The sequence below is a fragment of the Hyposmocoma kahamanoa genome, unplaced genomic scaffold (assembly GCF_003589595.1).
Source record: "Hyposmocoma kahamanoa isolate Upper Pololo Valley unplaced genomic scaffold, ASM358959v1 119, whole genome shotgun sequence".
Classification (NCBI taxonomy): Eukaryota; Metazoa; Arthropoda; class Insecta; order Lepidoptera; family Cosmopterigidae; genus Hyposmocoma; species Hyposmocoma kahamanoa.
In genome coordinates this window covers 3,373,018-3,392,764 of record NW_020653409.1, presented here as the reverse complement: position 1 = coordinate 3,392,764, position 19,747 = coordinate 3,373,018, and the positions used below count along the sequence as shown (strand labels likewise).

Sequence of the window (19,747 nt, the reverse complement as noted above, 5' to 3'; positions counted from 1 at the left end):
ATTGTGAACCGATTTTGATGATTCTTTTTTTTTGTTGGAAAGAGGTTACCTCGGTATTGGTTCCATTTAAATTTGAAGAAAATACTCCATCTCTAAGGGTGCCTAACTAGAGGATGAGTCAGTTTTCGCGCACTTTCCCGTATCTGATTTCAATAAAACTTAGCAAATTGATGTAATTCCACGAACTTTTGAGGTCGGTTTTTTTCAATTTCAATCAACTTGTTATTGAATATCGTCAGAAAAATGTTGTTGAAATTATCCCGTATGCAGCCCGATATAACTGTTACGTGAAATGTCAGTCCTCCCGCACCGCGCAGCTACCTCAGGAACCGACTTAGTTAAGCGGTTTGCCTGTAGGTGAATTATTGCCAAAAGTACGTTTCCCATCAGGGTCCCTAGAAGGCCGTGGTTACTGCCAGTCGGACGAGAAACTTCACGAGGCAGGCTACGACGCGTACGTGACGGGCCTGTGCTTCCTCGCGATGCACGCGCACCTATCGCGCATGCGCGGTGACGTCATCGGGCGCGTATGCAACTCCGCGGTCGCACTAAAGCCCTTCGTCAACAAGATCTACTTATCCAAGACCGCCCATCAAGACTCGCCCTACATGAACTTCTCGGGTGCTGACCGTGAGTACTTGAACTTGATTCTCGTGTTTTCGCCAATACCACGTTTGTAAACTTTAGCATTTATTTAGTTATTTTAATACTTTATTGTACAGGACAATCAATAATTACACTTAAAAAAAAGGAAAATACAAACAAAATGTTCTGCTTTTTTCTAAAAGAAATTTCTTCCAGCAGACCTAAATACAGGACACAATAATTAAAATAACCGCTTATTCCCAGTCGTCCCCACCGGCTTTGTTCCCACTGGCGACAAATGAATGTAAAATATCCCAATTAATTGTTGGTTTATTGCTGCAATTGAAAGGGAATAAAAATAGGATTCGAGTTTAATGATAAAAATACAGATCTTACTAAATATCATTAAAAAAATCATAAATGTTTCCAATACCGTACAATAATTAAAAAACACCGTAATAATGACATCATATACAGTTAATTAATGATATCATATTCAGATAGCCACTGTCTGTCTGTCTAGTCTGTATTTTTATCATTAAACTCGAATTTTATTTTATTCCCATTGAAAAATGGCGGTAATAACCAAACATTAATTTGGATTTTTTATCCCATTTGTTACCACTGGCAACTGCTGTGATATTTTAAATTCCATTTGTCGCCAGTGGTAACAACAGATCTTTTTATGCCATTTGTCACCACCTGGTAACATATGGGTTTTTTTCCCATTTGTCGCCAGTGGAAATCATGACTGGTAACAACTGAGACTTTTTTATCCTGTTTGTCACTACCGGGTAACATACGGGTGTGGGAACAAAGCCAGTGATGACGACTGGGAATAAGCGAAAATAACGGGGTTACATTGCACAATCAAACAATAATTTTGTAAATCAAAAACAATATCATTAAATTATTATAAATGTGAATTATTAGATATTTCATTATACGAGTACATATAATATCCAATGATACTAGTATTATACTTAATTGATAATACCTATCAAATGGATGGATGGAATGGATCTTTAACTCTTATTTATTTAGTTTACCTTTTTTCTGTTTGTTATTTTGTTACTTTACCTTACAAACATATACATACTCATGACTTTGGATTCTCATTGATGAGGCAGAGACTGTTGATCGCCACTTTGCATGACATACCGCTCTTACGTCTCTTGTATTCATCAATCTTTTCGTACATTCTCTCCTATTCTCACTACGTCCTCCAAGCCTTTTAAAGAACATTCCCGCTTTGGTTTCCAGACAGATACACGGACAAAAGCTTTATATTTATAATCTGTTTACGTCTTGGTTTAAAAAAACAACGTCTGGCTGAATTAACCCTGACCACACAGATGGCCTCAGTGCTCGAGGGGCTTGCAGATCGGTTTTCATGGTGTCATCATCTCTGAGGTCCCAGATTCGATCCCCGGCCGGGTTAATGTAGATACTAAGAGTTTTCTTACCTTAAGCACCCGTGCACACTAGACGAAATTCGTGTCGTGTGCACACAGCGCCAAGCAGTAATGTAAGCATTACTGTGTTCCGGTTTAGAAGGGTAGAGGTGCTGGTGAAATTACAGGCACATGGGGCTTTTCAACTTATGTCTCAGGTTGACAGACGTTGTGGCAGTGACACTCCGATCTTTGCGGTTTAAAACTCTTTAGTGGCACTGCTACTGTTACAAAAACAGGCGTGTTGCTTACAAGCAGGCGCACGACTTGTTCGTTACGTCGCTTTTTTATATTATTTTATTATTTAATATGACGATTTCAAGTGTATTTGCTTACTTGTAATAATAAAGATGAGTTGAATTTGAATTTGAAATTAGTATTAAGAAAACTAACTTTTCTATATTGTCTCTGGTGTTTGTGGTACCGATTTCCTTAACACAAGTGCTTTAGTTGCATATGAATGAAAACATTTTATTGTACAACAAAACAATTTTTTAATAAGGAAATAAAACATTATTGTACATAGGCGAACTTGTCCCATAAACGGATTTCTTCCAGCTAACCATTGAATAATTGAAAGGAAAGTTGCCTCCTGAGTCGGCAATAAAATCTAAATAAAATCATTATTTTAATCCTACATACTAAATAATTACAAGAATAAATTTATTATGTCAAATGTACACACGAATACATAATATTAAGTAAATGGTGATTTACTAATTCGTATAAAATACTTTGGGATCAGAGCAACGTATGTCATGTTAATAGATTCAGGCGTTACTTTGCGGAAGTCCATGTTAATAAAAATGGAAGTAAATTAATTTGCTACTCCGTGAACCCATATATATATGATGTTGTCTAATATTTAATATTTATAACACTAAATTTGAATTGTAAATAAAAAGCAAAATATGATTATTGTAATAATTTCCAGCATCACCATCGCGGGAACACGTCTTCCATTTGACATTCCCGAAAGAATGGCAGCGGAATGACCTTAATCAACTGTTCAGCCCGTTTGGTAAGAGTTATTTTTATTTATTTGTTCAACAAAGTTTCTATAGCATAATTACTCATCTTTTACAAATTTGCTATAGGAAAATTACAGAAACTCACTATGTATACAAAAATAAATCGAAATGAGTACTATGAAAAACAGATATAAATTTTTACTGTAAATTATTTTATAAAATGTTGTGTATGTCCGCTTGTGTTGGTCTGCCTCCCTTTCCTCAAAGATTGTGCTATTATATACTTCGTTTTTTATCATTAGACAGAATTTGCTTTTATCAGGCGCCATTTCATTCAGACGTTTTCTAGCAGAGTAATTTAATAAAATAGTAAACAAATGGAAAATTAATCATATTTACTACCTTTCCTTACTTAATTATTACTTTTTTATATGGAGACCTCCATAGAACACTGTCAAATAGATGAATTTTTGTTTTGTTTGAAAATTCATAATATGAATTGTCAATTAATCATATTATGATTTTGCCAGTACGGCCTTTTTAGCCCTGCAGGTGTTGAAGAATATTATAAGGAATTTCACGGTCGTAAACTAAAAAAGAAAATTACTCGTGGCAGGTCCTATAACAGTCCAGTTTCTGGACGACACGTCAGCGCTGGTGGCACTGTCGCGGCGCGAGCAGGCGCGCGACGTGCAGCGTGCGCTCGCGCACAACAGCCGCATCTCCCTCGTACCGTATGCGCGGTACAAGCTGCCCGCCAAGGTCAGTCGGGTACGATGTTATGTACTTGCAACTCTTGCTGTTACTTATTGTGCTTGATGTAGGAGAATGATACTCGTGAAGACATTTTCCGTATATGTAATCATAACGAATGTTGGGTTTGGCAGAAGAAGTACGAAAGTAGAATTAAGGCGAGTTACCGGAGGAGATGCGGGAAAAACTGTTTTGCTATATCAAATGGCTGTAGATATTTACTGTTAAATAATGGTCTTATAAAAAGAAATATACGATACACCAAAGGATATTGTCTAAAGGATGTGCTAATTCGTTACACTATAGGATGTACTTTACTCGATCATATAAAATCCCGAAAATAGGCTAAAATAAAAGTATAAAACTAATTATTTAAGAATAAAGTATCAAACTTTGCATATAATATTTATGTCATGATATTTCTCTTTGGCTCTACTCACACTAGCGTAGTCGAAGCGTCGCGTCGCGTCCTGTTTTTCAACTACAACGCTTGGCGACGGGCGTCTATTCGCGACGACGCCCGCATTATGCGCCCACACTTTGGTCTTTGGCCTTTAAGTACTACAGAAAACCTGCTAAATTTTGGTTTTCAACCCTATAGTTATTAAATTTATATTTATCCCAAAACTTGAAAGTTGCCCAGCGATTTAATGACACGCCGCGCCGCCCGCTGCCCTGTCAGTTGCCATCGGGCGCTTGTCAACTTCAGATATGTGTCAAATTTTGTCCGCCTATTCTTATGTCATATTAATTTTCTGCTCGCGGATTGTGTGACTTGCGAGCCCCCGCACACCTCACCTCTTGAAATCGAGGCTCACTTTCAAATACCTCGTCTTAATGCGGTAGGAGTAAGGAATGACTCTGATGGATAAATTGCAGAACAGTGTGAAAAGAGAGCATTGCGGCTTGAAAGAACATGTAGTGACAAAAACAAATATACGCGATTTAAATCCGGAAAAATAGTTTCATTTCCTATGTGATATAGTGTATGTAAGAACTCGATATGTAGTGACAAAGATAGAGAAAGGGATGCTTAGATAGTTCGGACATGTACGAGAATGAACGAAAGAAGATTGACGAAACAGTATTATAAAGAAAGAATGAGCGGGTAAGTTGGTGAAGATGAATTTACCATGGCCAAATTAAGGACGTCCTAAAGAAAGGCCAGGTTAAGAATACCCATAACTGACGAGCATGTATGAAAACACTGCAGCCTGTTGATGAGGCGAAGGATGTGTGTCAGGATCGTAGTAAGCGGAAGGCTCTTGACTCGGCCTACCCAGATGATGGGCGTGGAGTATATGTATGTATGTAATCAGTTTATTTATAAATTGTTTAGCAATATGGAGTAGAATATGGAGCAATTTACTTGGAGCTCTCTTACACCTTCGTCTACTTTGGACGTAAACCTGTTTTTGAAGTGGTCAAATGTTAAACCCCACGTTCCTAAATTAGACTTTTCCATCATAGATAATTACATAGTACAGTGTACAGTCCGGAAAAAAAAGCTTCAAATTAACAGCTTTATGTTTACGATTTCACAAAGTAACGCAAACAAACTCATGTACAATAATATATATAATTGTCTCGTCATTCTCTATTAACTAGTCAACCTTTTCCACAGATACACAAGGAATCCGAAACCTTCAAACACATTTCACATTCTCTGCTGAACGCGTGCGTATTTTCATTTCTAACAGTCTTAATATTGATACTATTTCAGTACGTAACCAAAGAAGATCTTCACATAAGAGATTATATACTTTGCGCCATACAATCGCCCATAGGGCTGGTCATATTTGGCATTGTCGTTGTGTGTTTGTACAGTGCTTGTAACTTATTGGAGAAAGCTTTTTGTTTTGCTGGCGTATGATTGGTTCATTTTTATTCGACTCGTCCTGTTGGCTGCAAGTGTGCTCACTTGCGCCACGTAGCGGCTACAGCAACGCACCATATTATTGTTATACATTTCATAAAAAACATAGTTTTGTTGTAATACAACTCGATGGAACATTATACTATTACTTTCCTTCCGTTAAATATCGGCTGTAGTTGCAAATTTTATGTAATATCGTTTTCGTATGGCGTGAAGTACAGTTAGCACAAAAATGATAGTCCTGTATAAGTTTGATTAACGCCTGAAAACAAAAGCTCATCTCGTAGTAATTGCGTTACAGCCTTATCCCACTTGCGATTTGAGAGCGTGCTCGCAGCGAGTACGCCGCGCTGTCATGCGACAAGCCAAGCGACCGCGAGGTAGCCGCGCTGTCACATAGCTTTCAAATCGCTCGCAATTCGCCAGTGTGATAAGGTTGAATTTCGTCAACTATAGATATTTCAATACCATTGAACCTATTTGGTGCTGACTGTACCTTCGTATCTAGCCATTAGGACAAACTATGGTGAAATTGTTAAACAATATTGCTCGGAAGTGATGTAGGGTTAAAATATTACTTGGCTGTATTAATTTTCGATCTAATTATAAATTAATAGACTGTGTGGGTAAGTTATATTAATGATTACTTTCTAAACTACTTTGAGACTTGATATTATGTTTCTGATTGATTTAAAGTGGAGTTAATATATCACTCGCGTTGAGAATGAACAAATTCAAATTGACTATCGTACCTATTTCTGCCGCGACGCAGTAATGTAAGCATTACTGCGTTTCGGCTTTAAAGGGTAAGGGCGCTGGTGAAACTACAGGCCTATGGGACTTGTCAACTGTAGGTTCCTTCGTGACGGGTATAGTGCCAGTGTCCCTCCAATCATGGCTCTGCAACTGTTTTTGTAGGCTTGCTGCTTACCATTATGATGGTAACAATGGTAAATCACTTGATCTATATAATGTATTTAATTTAATACATTGATTTTGATTGAATATCATGATGATATTAATTATATTTTTTGTGAAATTACTTCACTAGTTTGTTGTTATTATAATCTCAGTACAGAGTACTAAATAAACCGACCTCAAAAGTACGTAGAATTACCAAGTTTTATTGAAATCGGTTACCGGAAAGTGCGTAAACCCGGATTCATCCCCTAGTTCGCCACTATACGGAACTTGACACAGGAGATAATAAAAATCGGTTGTCACTACTCAAAGTATGTTGAGAGAGAAAAACGCCTTGAATTGGAGAATAGCAAAAACAACCATTACAATAATTGCTCCTTATAATAAAATTTAGGCGCTCTTTATAAAAATGTATATTCATGCTTGAACAGCCATCCTTATAGGTGGATGATTTTCTTCAAAATTAAATGGGACCACTATGAAGGTACCGTCTTTCCGACAAAAAAGAATCATGAAAATCGGTTTACAAATGCCGTGATGAGTTATTGCGTAATATACATCCAAAAAAAAAACGTACAGTCGAATTGAGAACCTCCTCCTTTTTTGAAGTCAGTTAAAAATACAAACCGGAAGTGCGAAAGTGCGAAGAGTGCGAAACCGGATTCATCTCCTAGTTTGCCACCTTTAGAGGTTGAATATTTTCTGCAACTTTGAATGGGACCAATACTGAGGTACCCTCTTTCCAATAAAAAGAGAATCATCAAAATCGGTTCATATGCCTAATCTAATTAATCGCGTAACCTACATACAAAAAAAATACAGTCGAATTGAAAACCTTGTCTTTTTGTCATGCCGAAGTAACATATAGTCGGAGTAGCGTGTTAGCGAAGTTCAGTTTTAGAGTCCAGTGTAGTTCCATTGGTAGAGCGGTGGCCCTGGTTGGGCACAGTTCGAGTGGTTCGATTCATGTCAAAGGAATTTTTCTTTGTTATACATAATATTTATATCATCAAAGCATGTCATTGGTCAATTTGAATTTCGTACTGCACCAACGCAAAACAAATATGCATCAAATTATTGATTGTATTGTAACATACAATAATTACAACATCGTTTTGTTGTTTGTCTTTTTTGAAGTCGGAGTCAAATGACATTTGTAGGGTTGCCAGTATTCATAAAATTTTAAATAGTCATGTAGTTGTTGTCGATAGTTTTGTCGATATATTGTGAAAGATGATGAGTCAAAAATAACTGAATTGTTAATGTTACGACGTTCTAATTATTACTAATTGCGTAAATAAAACGAAGGCAATATTCTTTATTCTTATGTTGAGTGGTCCAACTAGCATCGAGACAAATTTTTATTCATATACATTTTAAGAATAGCCGGATTTGATTATTTATATTGAATTAAAATGAAAAGATTTGAAATGTGTCTCTCTTTTGTATTTTTCATAAACATAGTTCTAAATAATATGTATGAACTTACAAAAATTGACAATTCAAATGAACTTTTGCTCAGTAATTGGATGAATAAATAGGTCGAGGGAAATAGGAATCATTTCAAGTGAAACAAGTTCGACTATTTATTCCATAATCGAGATCTGTCTGTTTATTCCAATATTCAGTCGATAGTCGATGGAATATTTATCGACTGCAATCATTAGCTGCTCGCAAGCGGGCAACATTTTTGCGCAATGAACTGTCATTTTATTCTGTTTTCAAAAAAGACAGACTGTACATTGAAATCATATCTCTGGTATAGTTTTCTATAATTACTACATTTTTTAATGCTATTCGAATCGGAAACAGTCATGTCTGATTGCTTTTGCTCTACTGTTATGTTAGCTCTTTCCCACATCTTTAGGTATTATACAAGGGAAAGAGAAAACATGATCTAAATATAATGTAACCGAAGCGACGACAGTCGCAATCGATATTAGCTGTTATATCATAGAAAAACAAAGAACAATCACGTTAATTATAATATTAGAGAATTGGCTGGACCAAGATATCATTCTTGCGTTTAAGACTTGTAGTAGTGCCATCCTTTATATCCTTCACGTAAAAAGGTAACATTATTTTAGGCCGTTGCTTGGAAGCTTCTAGAAGCATTATTAGAGAGTGAAAATTGCGAAAGTCTTTATTCGATATTACTTTTACGCATAGCGTATTCGAATTATCTGAATCTCGTGTGTACGTGTATTTTTAAGTAATTGCCTTAGGTAGGTGACATAGTAACCAATATTGGCTCAAAACATAAACTTGTCATATAAACATACAATTAAGAATTGTAGTCTATACGAAGCAGTAAACAAGAAAAGTTTGGAAGGCTAAAATACGTTTGATAAATTTATTAAAAAAAAACACTGTAGTGTATCCGAATGTGTGGTGCATTGGTCTGCACCGCTCACACATACTCTCTCTTCTGTTTTCCTTCTCTGATCATAGAAAAACATCTCTGACACTGTGTCCTCTTTCTTAATATCGCTAGTTTGAACTAATGCTGCTTCTACAGTTCTAGCCAACATAATGGTTTGTTCCAAAGTTAAATTGAAACTGCTTTTTAATAGCTCGAACTTTACGAGTTTTGAATGGACACCATCTATTAATTTTTCTTTGATTTGGTCTTCTAAGTCTTTGAAGTTACATTTTGCTCCTAATTTCTGTAATTGTAAAACATAGTGTTCAATAGTCTCTGCTGGCAGTTGATTTCTACTGCGGAACGTGGCCCGGTCCAAAGCCGTTGATTGTAATTGCGTATACTTTTCTCTTAGTTTTTTGCACAAAACAGCATATGATAGTGTTATAGGTTTTGTAGGGGTACACAAACAATTGAGGACTTCCAGCACTTTAGGAGTTAGTTTGGTTAAAAGTAGCGGCACTTTTTTCCGATACTTCGTTTAACGTAATTATACATTCTAGTTGTTGTTCGAAACACTCCCAATTCACTCCGTCAAAAGGTTGGAGTTGGTAATTTGCCATGTTGGATGATTGATTTCGGGGATTCTTGCAATATTTGCTCAATAGCTTGCGTAATTCATCAACTTTAGTGTTTGAATCGAATTCAATGCCAAACTCTTTTAATTTCCTCTGTAATTCAGACTTATTCAACTTGTAAATCCATGATCTTTTCTGAAATTTCCAATTTTCTCCGTTTTCACTTTCAAAAAACTCGGATTCAGGCTCTGAACAATTGCTCTCCGACGACGTACGCATGAAGCATATATTTACGAACAAAACAATGAAGTTAGAATCGGACGGGCCTAAACGTCAAAATGGCGAGTTTAGGAATTCGCCTGCAATCTGCGCGTACTTCACACTGAAGCGTGCCGGCTATGCACTTTAACACTAAAATTGTTGATGAGAAACCTCGAAATAGCGTAAATTCTTATTTGTAGCGTGAATTCGTCACGGTCGTCGCCAAATTGTTGTGTCTTAATGATTAAAAGACGGCACAATTAATTAATGCGATTTATTTCTATATAATTGCACACTACACGATAGGCAAGCCGGGCGCGAGAGAGAGAGAGTATGTGTGAGCGGTGCAGACCAATGCACCACACATTCGGATACACTACAAACACAATGTTTTAATTGCATGCTTACTGTATTTTTAGATTTAGATACTGAATTTGGGTGTTCATAAAAGTTTTTAAATATTTTTGAAAATACTCCCCAGTTGGAGTCTACTCCCGTTTTCCATTCGACATCCGCCCGAAACAATTACTGTCAAATAAGTCGACAGTCACTCGAAACAGTCATTAGAAAACACTCGACCAAATCCAAAGACAATGTCAAGTATGAAGCCTCTTTCGCATCATGCGTCTTATAATTTGCCGAGTATTATTTATTTGTAATTGCTTCTGACGGATGTCAGACGAAGTACGTGAGTAGACCCCATGGTACAGAGCGGAGTATTATAATAACTTTACATATGAGGATAAACCCGATAAGATCGATTTAATACATATTTGCAAATCCTTATTATCCCGACGTGGCCGTGGTCACGGACTAAATCATAGGTTCCCAAAGTTTTTGGCTCACCTCCCACTTAGACAAAATAAAAAAATATTAACTCCCACCACTACCAAAAATAATTGAAAGCACGTATATATTTTTTAATTTAACACAAAAAATTACAAGGAAAAAAATTATAATATACTATATAGTAGTGTAGTTTATATAGACAATCCAGATTTTTTTTGCGGTTGTACCACTTAGACAGCATCAACGCCCCCAATTGCTTCCGAGGCCCATACGGCCCGGCCCCCTTAGGACTCTTCAGCGCCGACTGGGGACCACTTTGGGAAATATGGGCTAAATGGAGATTTGTATCTTCGTTTCGGTGGTGGAATCTTTATACGTCGAGACGGAGATGTAACTACATTTAAAAACGTAAATACGTAAACGACTCGAATGTCTTCTTATCTCGTCGTAGTTTTTTATGCTGTGCTTTAATTTCTAAGTTACGTTTTAGAGCAAAACATAGTAAGGGACCATTGACTTACAAATAAATGGACGACGGATCTAATACAAAAACCACGAAAAAAATGTCCCAAGTCAACCTATTTCAACGTAGTGACATGTAAAGGAATATGAAAAAGCTAAAACGTTGAATTTAAATTGTAATGTCATCGCAGTACTGTCTAATTTTACTACAGTAACGAAGACTAAAGCGTGAATGACGCTCTGTATACGATTTTAACGCCCTATAAGTTCGGACACTTGTTAGCGCGGACCCGACGTCCATATAATTCCATGTAAGGGACAATTTTTTTGAAAATAATTTATTGACGGAATACTACTCCCATAGTAATTATCCGAGTGCACCGCGAAATTATACGAGTGTGTGTCATTACGCCTTATCATCGCGAGCGTTTGTTTTTAAAAGAATTAATTTGACCTTATGATTGATGTCTTATTAAGAAACTCATTGTCTTTAAAACGCTCTGTGGTAAATAATGCTATTTACCACTTAAAGTTCTTTACCTCTCACTAGAATGATGTCCAAAAGTATACTGTACTTGCAGCTCGTGTGACTGCACTTTTAATGGGACAGTTAGAAAGTTATTTAAGACGCTTAGAAAAAATATTTACAAACATTGTGAACACCGTTGTAGCAACAACTATAACTGCATGTTTTGTTGTTTGCATAAAGACTGCGATGCACTGATTATTAAACTAGAGGCTGAGGGAATGAGAGCTATACTTGATAATGATTATCACAATTACAGGTCTCGTGGGTATGATTTATTTTTATTATCCCTATATTTAGAAAAAATCGTACGCTCCATTTTGTAGACTCAGGTCGCAAATTCGGAACAGTGGAGCGTCCAGCGGGGCGGTCAAGGTTTGGCGGTCAAACGTGTATGTTGTGTTGAATACATCCAATTCCAGTCATTAAACTCCCCGCTTAATGCACCAATGTTGCGAATTTTTGGCCTGACAGTCAACTCGCGACAATCACCAGTGAAATGGAGCGTGCAACCATAGTATAATAAAACAAGTATGACAACTTCATATAAACGTGGCAGCGCGACTTGTATGTGTGTACGCCCGCCACTGTCGTGTACGGATGCACACTACGTTTGTATGCAGTTGCCATACTTGTCTTATTATGTTATGGTGCAACCTTCCCGAAATATCGGGAAAAATAAAAAGAATTCATACCGTGGTACGAAACCTACAATTAGTGAATAACCACGGACATTTTAAAATCTAAAGGCTTGCTTAGATATATGCGATATTCGCTACCGCTGTGAGTATGCGGTATTGCTACTGTTCAAACTTAAGCGGATATCGCTACCGTTATGGGTAGCGAACCTGTGTTGATTTTCGCCCGTCTAGACAATCACTTCTGCGCCGTCAATAAGATCACACAATAAGCGCGACATCACGTATAATCTCAATAAAAACATTTCACTGTTTCGACGTCATAATCGCAAGTAATTCCTTATATTATGTCAACTAACGGTCACTAATTGACTTGCGGGGTCTGCAGAATACCGTGCTGTCCGGCGAACCAATTTCGCAAAGTTAGTGACAAAATACCACCGACCTGGGCGGTATAGGTTTCGCTTTAACCACGGAACTTCATACAAATCCCCAGCGGGATACCGCGCGGTAGTGAATATCGCTTATAACTGAATAATAGGCGTTAACTTGATAATATTCAAAATTAACGCCATTAAAATTTGAATATAGTTTTCTCACTTTAAGGCATGTAGAACTATTTAAGAAAATAAATGACAACGCACTATAAGTGCTTTCTATATTTTTTACACATTGAACCAAAGAGCTGCACGCAACAGAAATGACTCGCCATTGTGAATGGAATAATGCGATTTGTCTTTTAAGTGCTTAAGTGATAATTTTTGTCGATATTAATCTTATTTGTATAGGCGTAAGCTACATTATTCCTATGTCACTAGTCTTTAGCGCTTATACTCCGGCGCCGAGATGTACCAGAGCCCAAATGCACATTGGTTCAATGTGTACAAGTCGTTTAGATTATTAAGTGTCGTATATTAATTGTCATGTTGTGTTCTAACGCTTTTTTATACTTTTACATACAACAATGTGACTCTAACGTTCTTTATTTGTAAGACAAAGTGTAAGGATCATAAACCACAAGCGTAATTTGAGCGTAGGTGACGTCTCCTGCCGTACCATTACGTCGCAATTGCACCCTGTATCGCCACGATGTCGCAACTGCTGCCACATAGAGATAACAAATTGACAGTTGCTATGTCACTTCAAATTGTACAGCAGTGATTTATTAATTTCTCGACGTAATCACTGAAACAGAATCAATAAAATAGGAACATTAAAGATTTTTGAATATTTATGGCCTGTTAAACAAGGTTCATTTACATAAAGACAATACGTCCTATCATTTTCTATTAGGCTGAATTCACACTGACGCGGATCGGAATGGAAGCGAATTTTTGTAACGAAATTGTACATGGCATAATGAAATTTATGTCAATTGTGTAACGTACAAACTAGATACGGTAGCTGTGGTAATTCCCGAGAGAGCGCGTGAATTCTCCGGAAGAGATTTCTCTATTAATTTTCGTGAAATCACTGGTCATTTTACAATGACAACAGTTTTACAGTCTCAACGGAATTACTTCCGTTGAGACTGCACTGAGATTATATTGCAATTATGATAATATTTGTTATTCTGCTAAAATCTAGTTGCAATGGCAGTTGTGCCTTAGTAAAGTTTCAGTGGAATGGCAGTGATGGCATTAATTCATTCAATCATTAAACGATGTTGCCCCTTAAAACTACCATGGGAATTACTATGCATATTATCATATCTTAATTTTTATCTCGTTTAATTCGAAATACCTTCAAATTAAATGTATTTTTTTTATGTCAAATAATAAGTAGACTGCCAAAAAAATTGCAAAGGCAGTTGAGTAGTAGCTCGATGGCTAGCCACTGACAAACCACTACACTTAATTTTTAGCAGAATACTTCGGTATTATGCTAAAAGTACAATCTGCTAAGTAGTATACAAATTCCTGCTACCGACAATCTCTCGACACACAACTGATATAAAATTAGTAGACTAAGAGCAATGTGTATTGTATTGTTTCTAGTTTGTACGTTACACAATTGACATACAATTCATTATGCTGTGGTTACAAAAATCCGCTTCCATTCTTTCCGCGGCAATGTAAATTGGGCCTTATTGTTTTTATGTTTTTTAAATGGTTGTATTATAAATTATTAAAACGATTTAAATTACCTTAATATTCTACTGAGTGAGTCAGTGAAGTAGATCTTTTAAGGCAACTCTATTTTTATATAATCAAAAACTAGCACTGAATATCTGTTTGCTATCTCTAATTAAAAATATAACAATAATTATTACACCGTATGTGGCGTCAAGACGCGGTGAAGCGTCTCTTAAAGCTGCGGTGTGGTTTTACGAAGTCACGTCACCTACGGACAATACGCTTGTGTGATATAACAAGATCTCTAATTTAAGTAATTTTAACATGTATTTTGATGTAACCCTTAATAAAATTTATTGATTGCTCGCAATTGTTTTATTTTTTGAAGTTGGAGTCATATTGTCGAATTACTTTACAACATTGCAGACTGCAGTTTTGTAAATATTTTAATAGCTCCAACTTTGTTTTGTTTGGGGATGTTTAATGAAGCCTATTCTAGATGGCGCTTCTTGTTATTAAATTCGACGTTTTATTTTTTACCACACCGCATCTTTGAAAATATTATTTATTAGCGTAAGCGGTGGTGGTAAATGCTCGGGTAGTTTTAAATACATACAAGAGCGCCGTTTGGATTGTTGGCAATCTCATTTTGTGTTCAAACATACTTATCACTATGTAACAAATTTTCAAAAAGGTTCTGTTTCTAATTTAACAGCATTGGTTTCTGTTTAATTCAGCGAGAATGTAAAAAAATCAGTTTAGTTTTCTCTATCTAATTTCGGTGGCAATTTTTATTATTCACATATTCTAGAATATTATCATGAAGTGAAGTATTTTTTAATACTCGTGAGTACTAACTAACCTGAATTTTTTTTTAATATTTCAAGATAATGTATTCGAATACTTAACTAATCACAATTGCCACCAAAATAAGGTAGAGAAAGCTAACCTGAAAATTATTCAGCTATATCCCTATACCCTTGAAATTTTGTTTATGTGGCTGTCACAGCGGCATTGACAAAGCTGCTTATTGATATAACTACATAGTGGTATATTACATAGTCTCACAAATCTACATATAACAAGGTTCTTTGTCATCAATTTTGGTTGAAATATATATTGATATATTGATTTGAAATATAATATTCCTTTTTTGTCTTTAAATAAAGAGACCCAAAAATGTGTATGTGTCCCATTGACTTACAAATAAATGGACGACGGGTCTAATACAAAAACCACGAAAAAAATGTCCCAACTCAACCTATTTAAACGTAGTGACATGTAAAGGAATACGAAAAAGCTAAAACGTTGAATTTAAATTGTAATGCCATCGCAGTACTGTCTAATTTTGCTTGCTTCGCTGTCAGTCGAACAAACGAAGACTAAAGCGTGAATGACGCTCTGTATACGATTTTAACGCCCTATAAGTACGGACACTTTTTAGCGCGGACCCGACGTCCATATAATTGTAAGTCAATGATGTGTCCTTAACGTTTGACCGCCGTAGACGCTTTAACGCGTCTTACATTAACTTGGCTGATACGCCAATGACGCCTTAATGATATTCCTTGTTTTATTTGTATATTCTAGTTAAGTATGGATTCATAGTTGCATTTTATGTTCAGTTATGTTTTTCTTTGACTTAGGAGAATTAAATTATTATAAGGTGGAAATTCATAACATGTCACATCACTATATAGGCTTGGCGCCTAGGGAACGAAACTAGTTTTTGTCAGTGGCAGTCAAAAAGGGTATGTACGCAAATTTCAACTTTTCGTTGTCCTGATATAAAAGCTAAGCTTTTTGCAGGGAAATAATTTTTTTCATGTTTTTTAAATAAATAAACAAATGAAATAAAAAAATGAAAAAAATACTTTATTCTTCAACACAACAACGAAAATAAAAACTTACAATAGTGGTTTAAAATCTAAATCAGTGTTGAAGAAAAGGTAACTGCCTCAGCAATTTGCTAGTTTTCACGCTTCACCTTGTATATAATGTAAAGTACAAGTTAAATATATTTGTCGCTGTAGACACCGCATTATACAGTTTATAATTAATTAAGTATATAACTAAGATATCACCTCACTCACCGCAATTATAAACTATTATAAATAAATACTACAGAAATTCCAGTTAAAATTCCTATACAAAACCACAAATGATACACGCACCGACCATGCAGCAAAAAATTGAAAAAGCATTTTATTACATATATAGAATAGAACAGGCAGAGAATGAAATTTAATTGTGTATTATTAATTATAATTATATTTTTAATTATTATATTAACTTAGCAGAACCTACTTTACCTTCAACCAACAGCACGAACTCTTCTGTTGTTTCAGCAGCCAGTCTTTATACATATATTTGAATGTATATGATGATTTGCATGTTTTAACTGGCGGTGGACGATCGTTCCAACATTTAGAAGCGGCAAAGCGGAAACTGCCTCTAAATAAATGTAATCTACGAGTCGATGATAATTTTAGACTCGGATAGCGTATCGTACGAGTGCTGCCCTCCGTTCTATCATTTTATGTTAGAACCAATTAGGAAATGATATTGATAACCCAGAAACGAAAACTGTCTTTTGTGGTGTAATGATCTTGATATTAATGTAATGGTCTAATTACACGGGGCTAATTGACGAGCCAATCCACAAAGCCAAGCCATTAAGCCAGTCTAGTGAAAAGTGCGAAATTCGCAACGTCCTTCTATACTACAGCTAGTATTATAAGTTTCTTTAAGTTTGTTTACTAAACAGCAAGGCAAACTAGTGGAGTGGCTTAGGATGTACGTTCACATAGAGCCATTATCGTGAGCCAATTCAATGTACGTGTGGTGGGGGAGTGTCCTCTTTGGTGGCGGAGCTGTAGGCACCGGACCAGACCGGAGATTATCTAGCTCATCCTTTAGCTCTCCGGGCTTTTGCCGGAAATGCCGGTCGCAGAGTCCTGCGACAATGTTCGGGCATAGCTTTTTGACTTAAAGGGCAACTCACGTGACCCGTACGATTTCTCGCCTTAGGTCCTCATCACCTTAACACAGTCCACATAAAGTTATCATGCTATGTACTATGTATTTCGTTACAAAAATGGCCTTTTATTCCGTTCCGTGGCAATGTAAATTGAGCCTCACTCTCACGTTGGAATTTGTGTGAGAGAAAGGTAAATACTCTATGTCACGCTGTCGTACCACTCCTGCCATTTCATACTAATGTCTTGTTTTTTGGATGCACGTCACGTACATAAGTGCACTTGACTTGGTGTTGTGTATTTAATAGTAAATGCCGAGACAAATAATCACACCAATTACCTGGGAAATCCGTGTATTATTAGAATAAAGAAATTTACTTCGGGTGCACTATCCAGGACACCCACACCAAAATTAATTTTGAAATCCATTTCGTAAAATTGGTCCTACCTGGAAGCGTGGTCTTAAAGCTGGGTGGTCTTTATCAACAAGCATAACAGAATGTAAATATTTATAAGGCAAAAAAACACCCAAGGATGGGACACGATTTTTCTTTCTGGGTAATGAATATCATTCCCTAATTGGTTCTGTCGTAAAAACACGAGAAATCTATATTTCTCTGCAAAAACTGTACTTTTGTGGTTAGGACAACGAACAGTCTCTACCATGAGACTACAGTGACAGTTATCGCTAGCGACTGCGTAAAATGTTTGTACACAAAATGTTGTTTCTTCTTGTGACCGCTAGGGGCGCTGTATAATTTGCCATACAAAATTGTGAAGTAATTTACGCGGTCGCTAGCGACAACTGCCATTAGCGTAGTAAACTCATGGTAGAGACACTGTTGAAATTTGCACAGATAGGTGCAATCAAGAGCACATTCAGCTTGATACTTTGAACTTTGGACCGTTCTTGTCGTAAGCGTCATAGAGTTGGGTTTAAATCTTAGTGCCTTGCCTCACCGGGACGCCATGGCGACGTCGCCAGCTACGCAGCCAAAAATGTATACTGAAATGTATGGCGGCTATCTCACTTAGCTACCGATTGGAAGCGTAGCCACTACCGACGCTCCCCTATGTGGAGTTCGGCGACTCTGGCGCCAGAATACTAGCCAACAGAATGTACGCATGTAAACAGCGCTTCCCTTACGTCAATCGCCAGACAGTCGCCGTAGTGAGTGCACGGCTTGACTACTCTGTTTGGCGACCGTCTGTTGCCAGTGGTAGCCAAGCATTCACTGCTGGCGACGACGTCGCCATGGCGTCCCTGCGAGGCAGGGCTCTTAAGTGTCAAGCTTGATATGCTCTTGACCCTGTACCAAGGAGGAAAATTAACGGATTTCTCTTTAAAGGCAAAAATAGAACATTATATTTCCAATCAAAACTCTACAAATTGATGACAAAGAACTTAGAAATATGTAGTTTAGCGAGATTGTCTGAATGTCACCACTAGCTATGTAAATACCATTGTGACAGTCACAATAGCAAAGTTGCAGGGGTATAGCTATTTTTTTTCTACATATTTTAAGTAGCAGTACAGCTCCTTGTGAAAGAGTTCGTCCAGGGAAGTAATTGGCTTGTTAGCATTACTGCGTGCCCATTTAGAAGGGTAAGGGTGCTGTTGAAATTACAGGCACATGGGACTTGTCAACTTATGTTACAGGGTGACGGGCGCAGTGGCAGTGCCCCTCAAATCTTTACGATTTAAAGCTCTAAGTTGCATTGCAACTGATGTGGACAGACATATTATAAAAAATACTTTCTGCTCAATTAAACAGAAACCAATACTGTCAAATCATAAACAGAACCTTTTGGAAAATTTGTTACAATGTAATTGTATGGTAAATAATAAAATTATCAATAATCCATATAATTTTATTATCTTTTGCGTAATGCATTGTTTATAAGTGTCTGTATACAGCTATCGTATTAATCTTTATTCCTGTGTGATGTCTCCTTTTAGGCATATTAATTAATTTTTGTAAAAAAACGAGTATTTTTAAGCGAAACCATCGGATGTTTATTTATTTGTAACGAGGAAGGTATGCCATTAATAATGGAAAACAATATCAGTCAAATGGCCGCCACGACGGCGCTTGCAGGACCATATTCTTTTCATTAAAATTTCCATCACCAATTCGCACATAACTTCACTTAATTCCATCTTTGAGGTCTTGAATCGATTGTGGGCCATTGGGATAGACCTTATCTTTCACGTAGCCCTAGAGAAAAAAATCCAAAGATGTTAAATCGCCTCTTCGAGAAATCACACGGTCAGGAAACTTTTCACACAAAAGAGCGATGGTATCCAAACCTATTATTGGAAGACTCTTTATAATAACACTTACTAGAGCAGGTGCATGCGGTACGGTACGTATCCAATATCTTCTAAACAAAGGGGCGACTAATTCTAAAATTTCGCGACTAGAACCGACTAATTCACGACTTTTTCTGGGTGCAATCAGATCTAAGCTAGGGGCAATGGTCCTCGAGATTCAAAAATGGTGCCACCGGAATAAGA

General features: G+C 36.7%; 1 protein-coding gene across 1 annotated transcript in view; it reads left to right on the top strand.

Annotated features, from left to right (window-relative positions):
* The window catches only part of LOC113240001 (poly(A)-specific ribonuclease PARN-like), a 60,336-nt gene that overhangs the window by 8,399 nt on the left and 32,190 nt on the right, over positions 1 to 19,747 (top strand). Inside the window, exons 7-10 of the mRNA XM_026477195.1 lie at positions 391 to 630; positions 2,974 to 3,060; positions 3,627 to 3,781; positions 5,388 to 5,440. Of these exons, the coding sequence (XP_026332980.1) occupies positions 391 to 630; positions 2,974 to 3,060; positions 3,627 to 3,781; positions 5,388 to 5,440 (535 nt within the window). The remainder of the gene's footprint in view (positions 1 to 390; positions 631 to 2,973; positions 3,061 to 3,626; positions 3,782 to 5,387; positions 5,441 to 19,747) is intronic.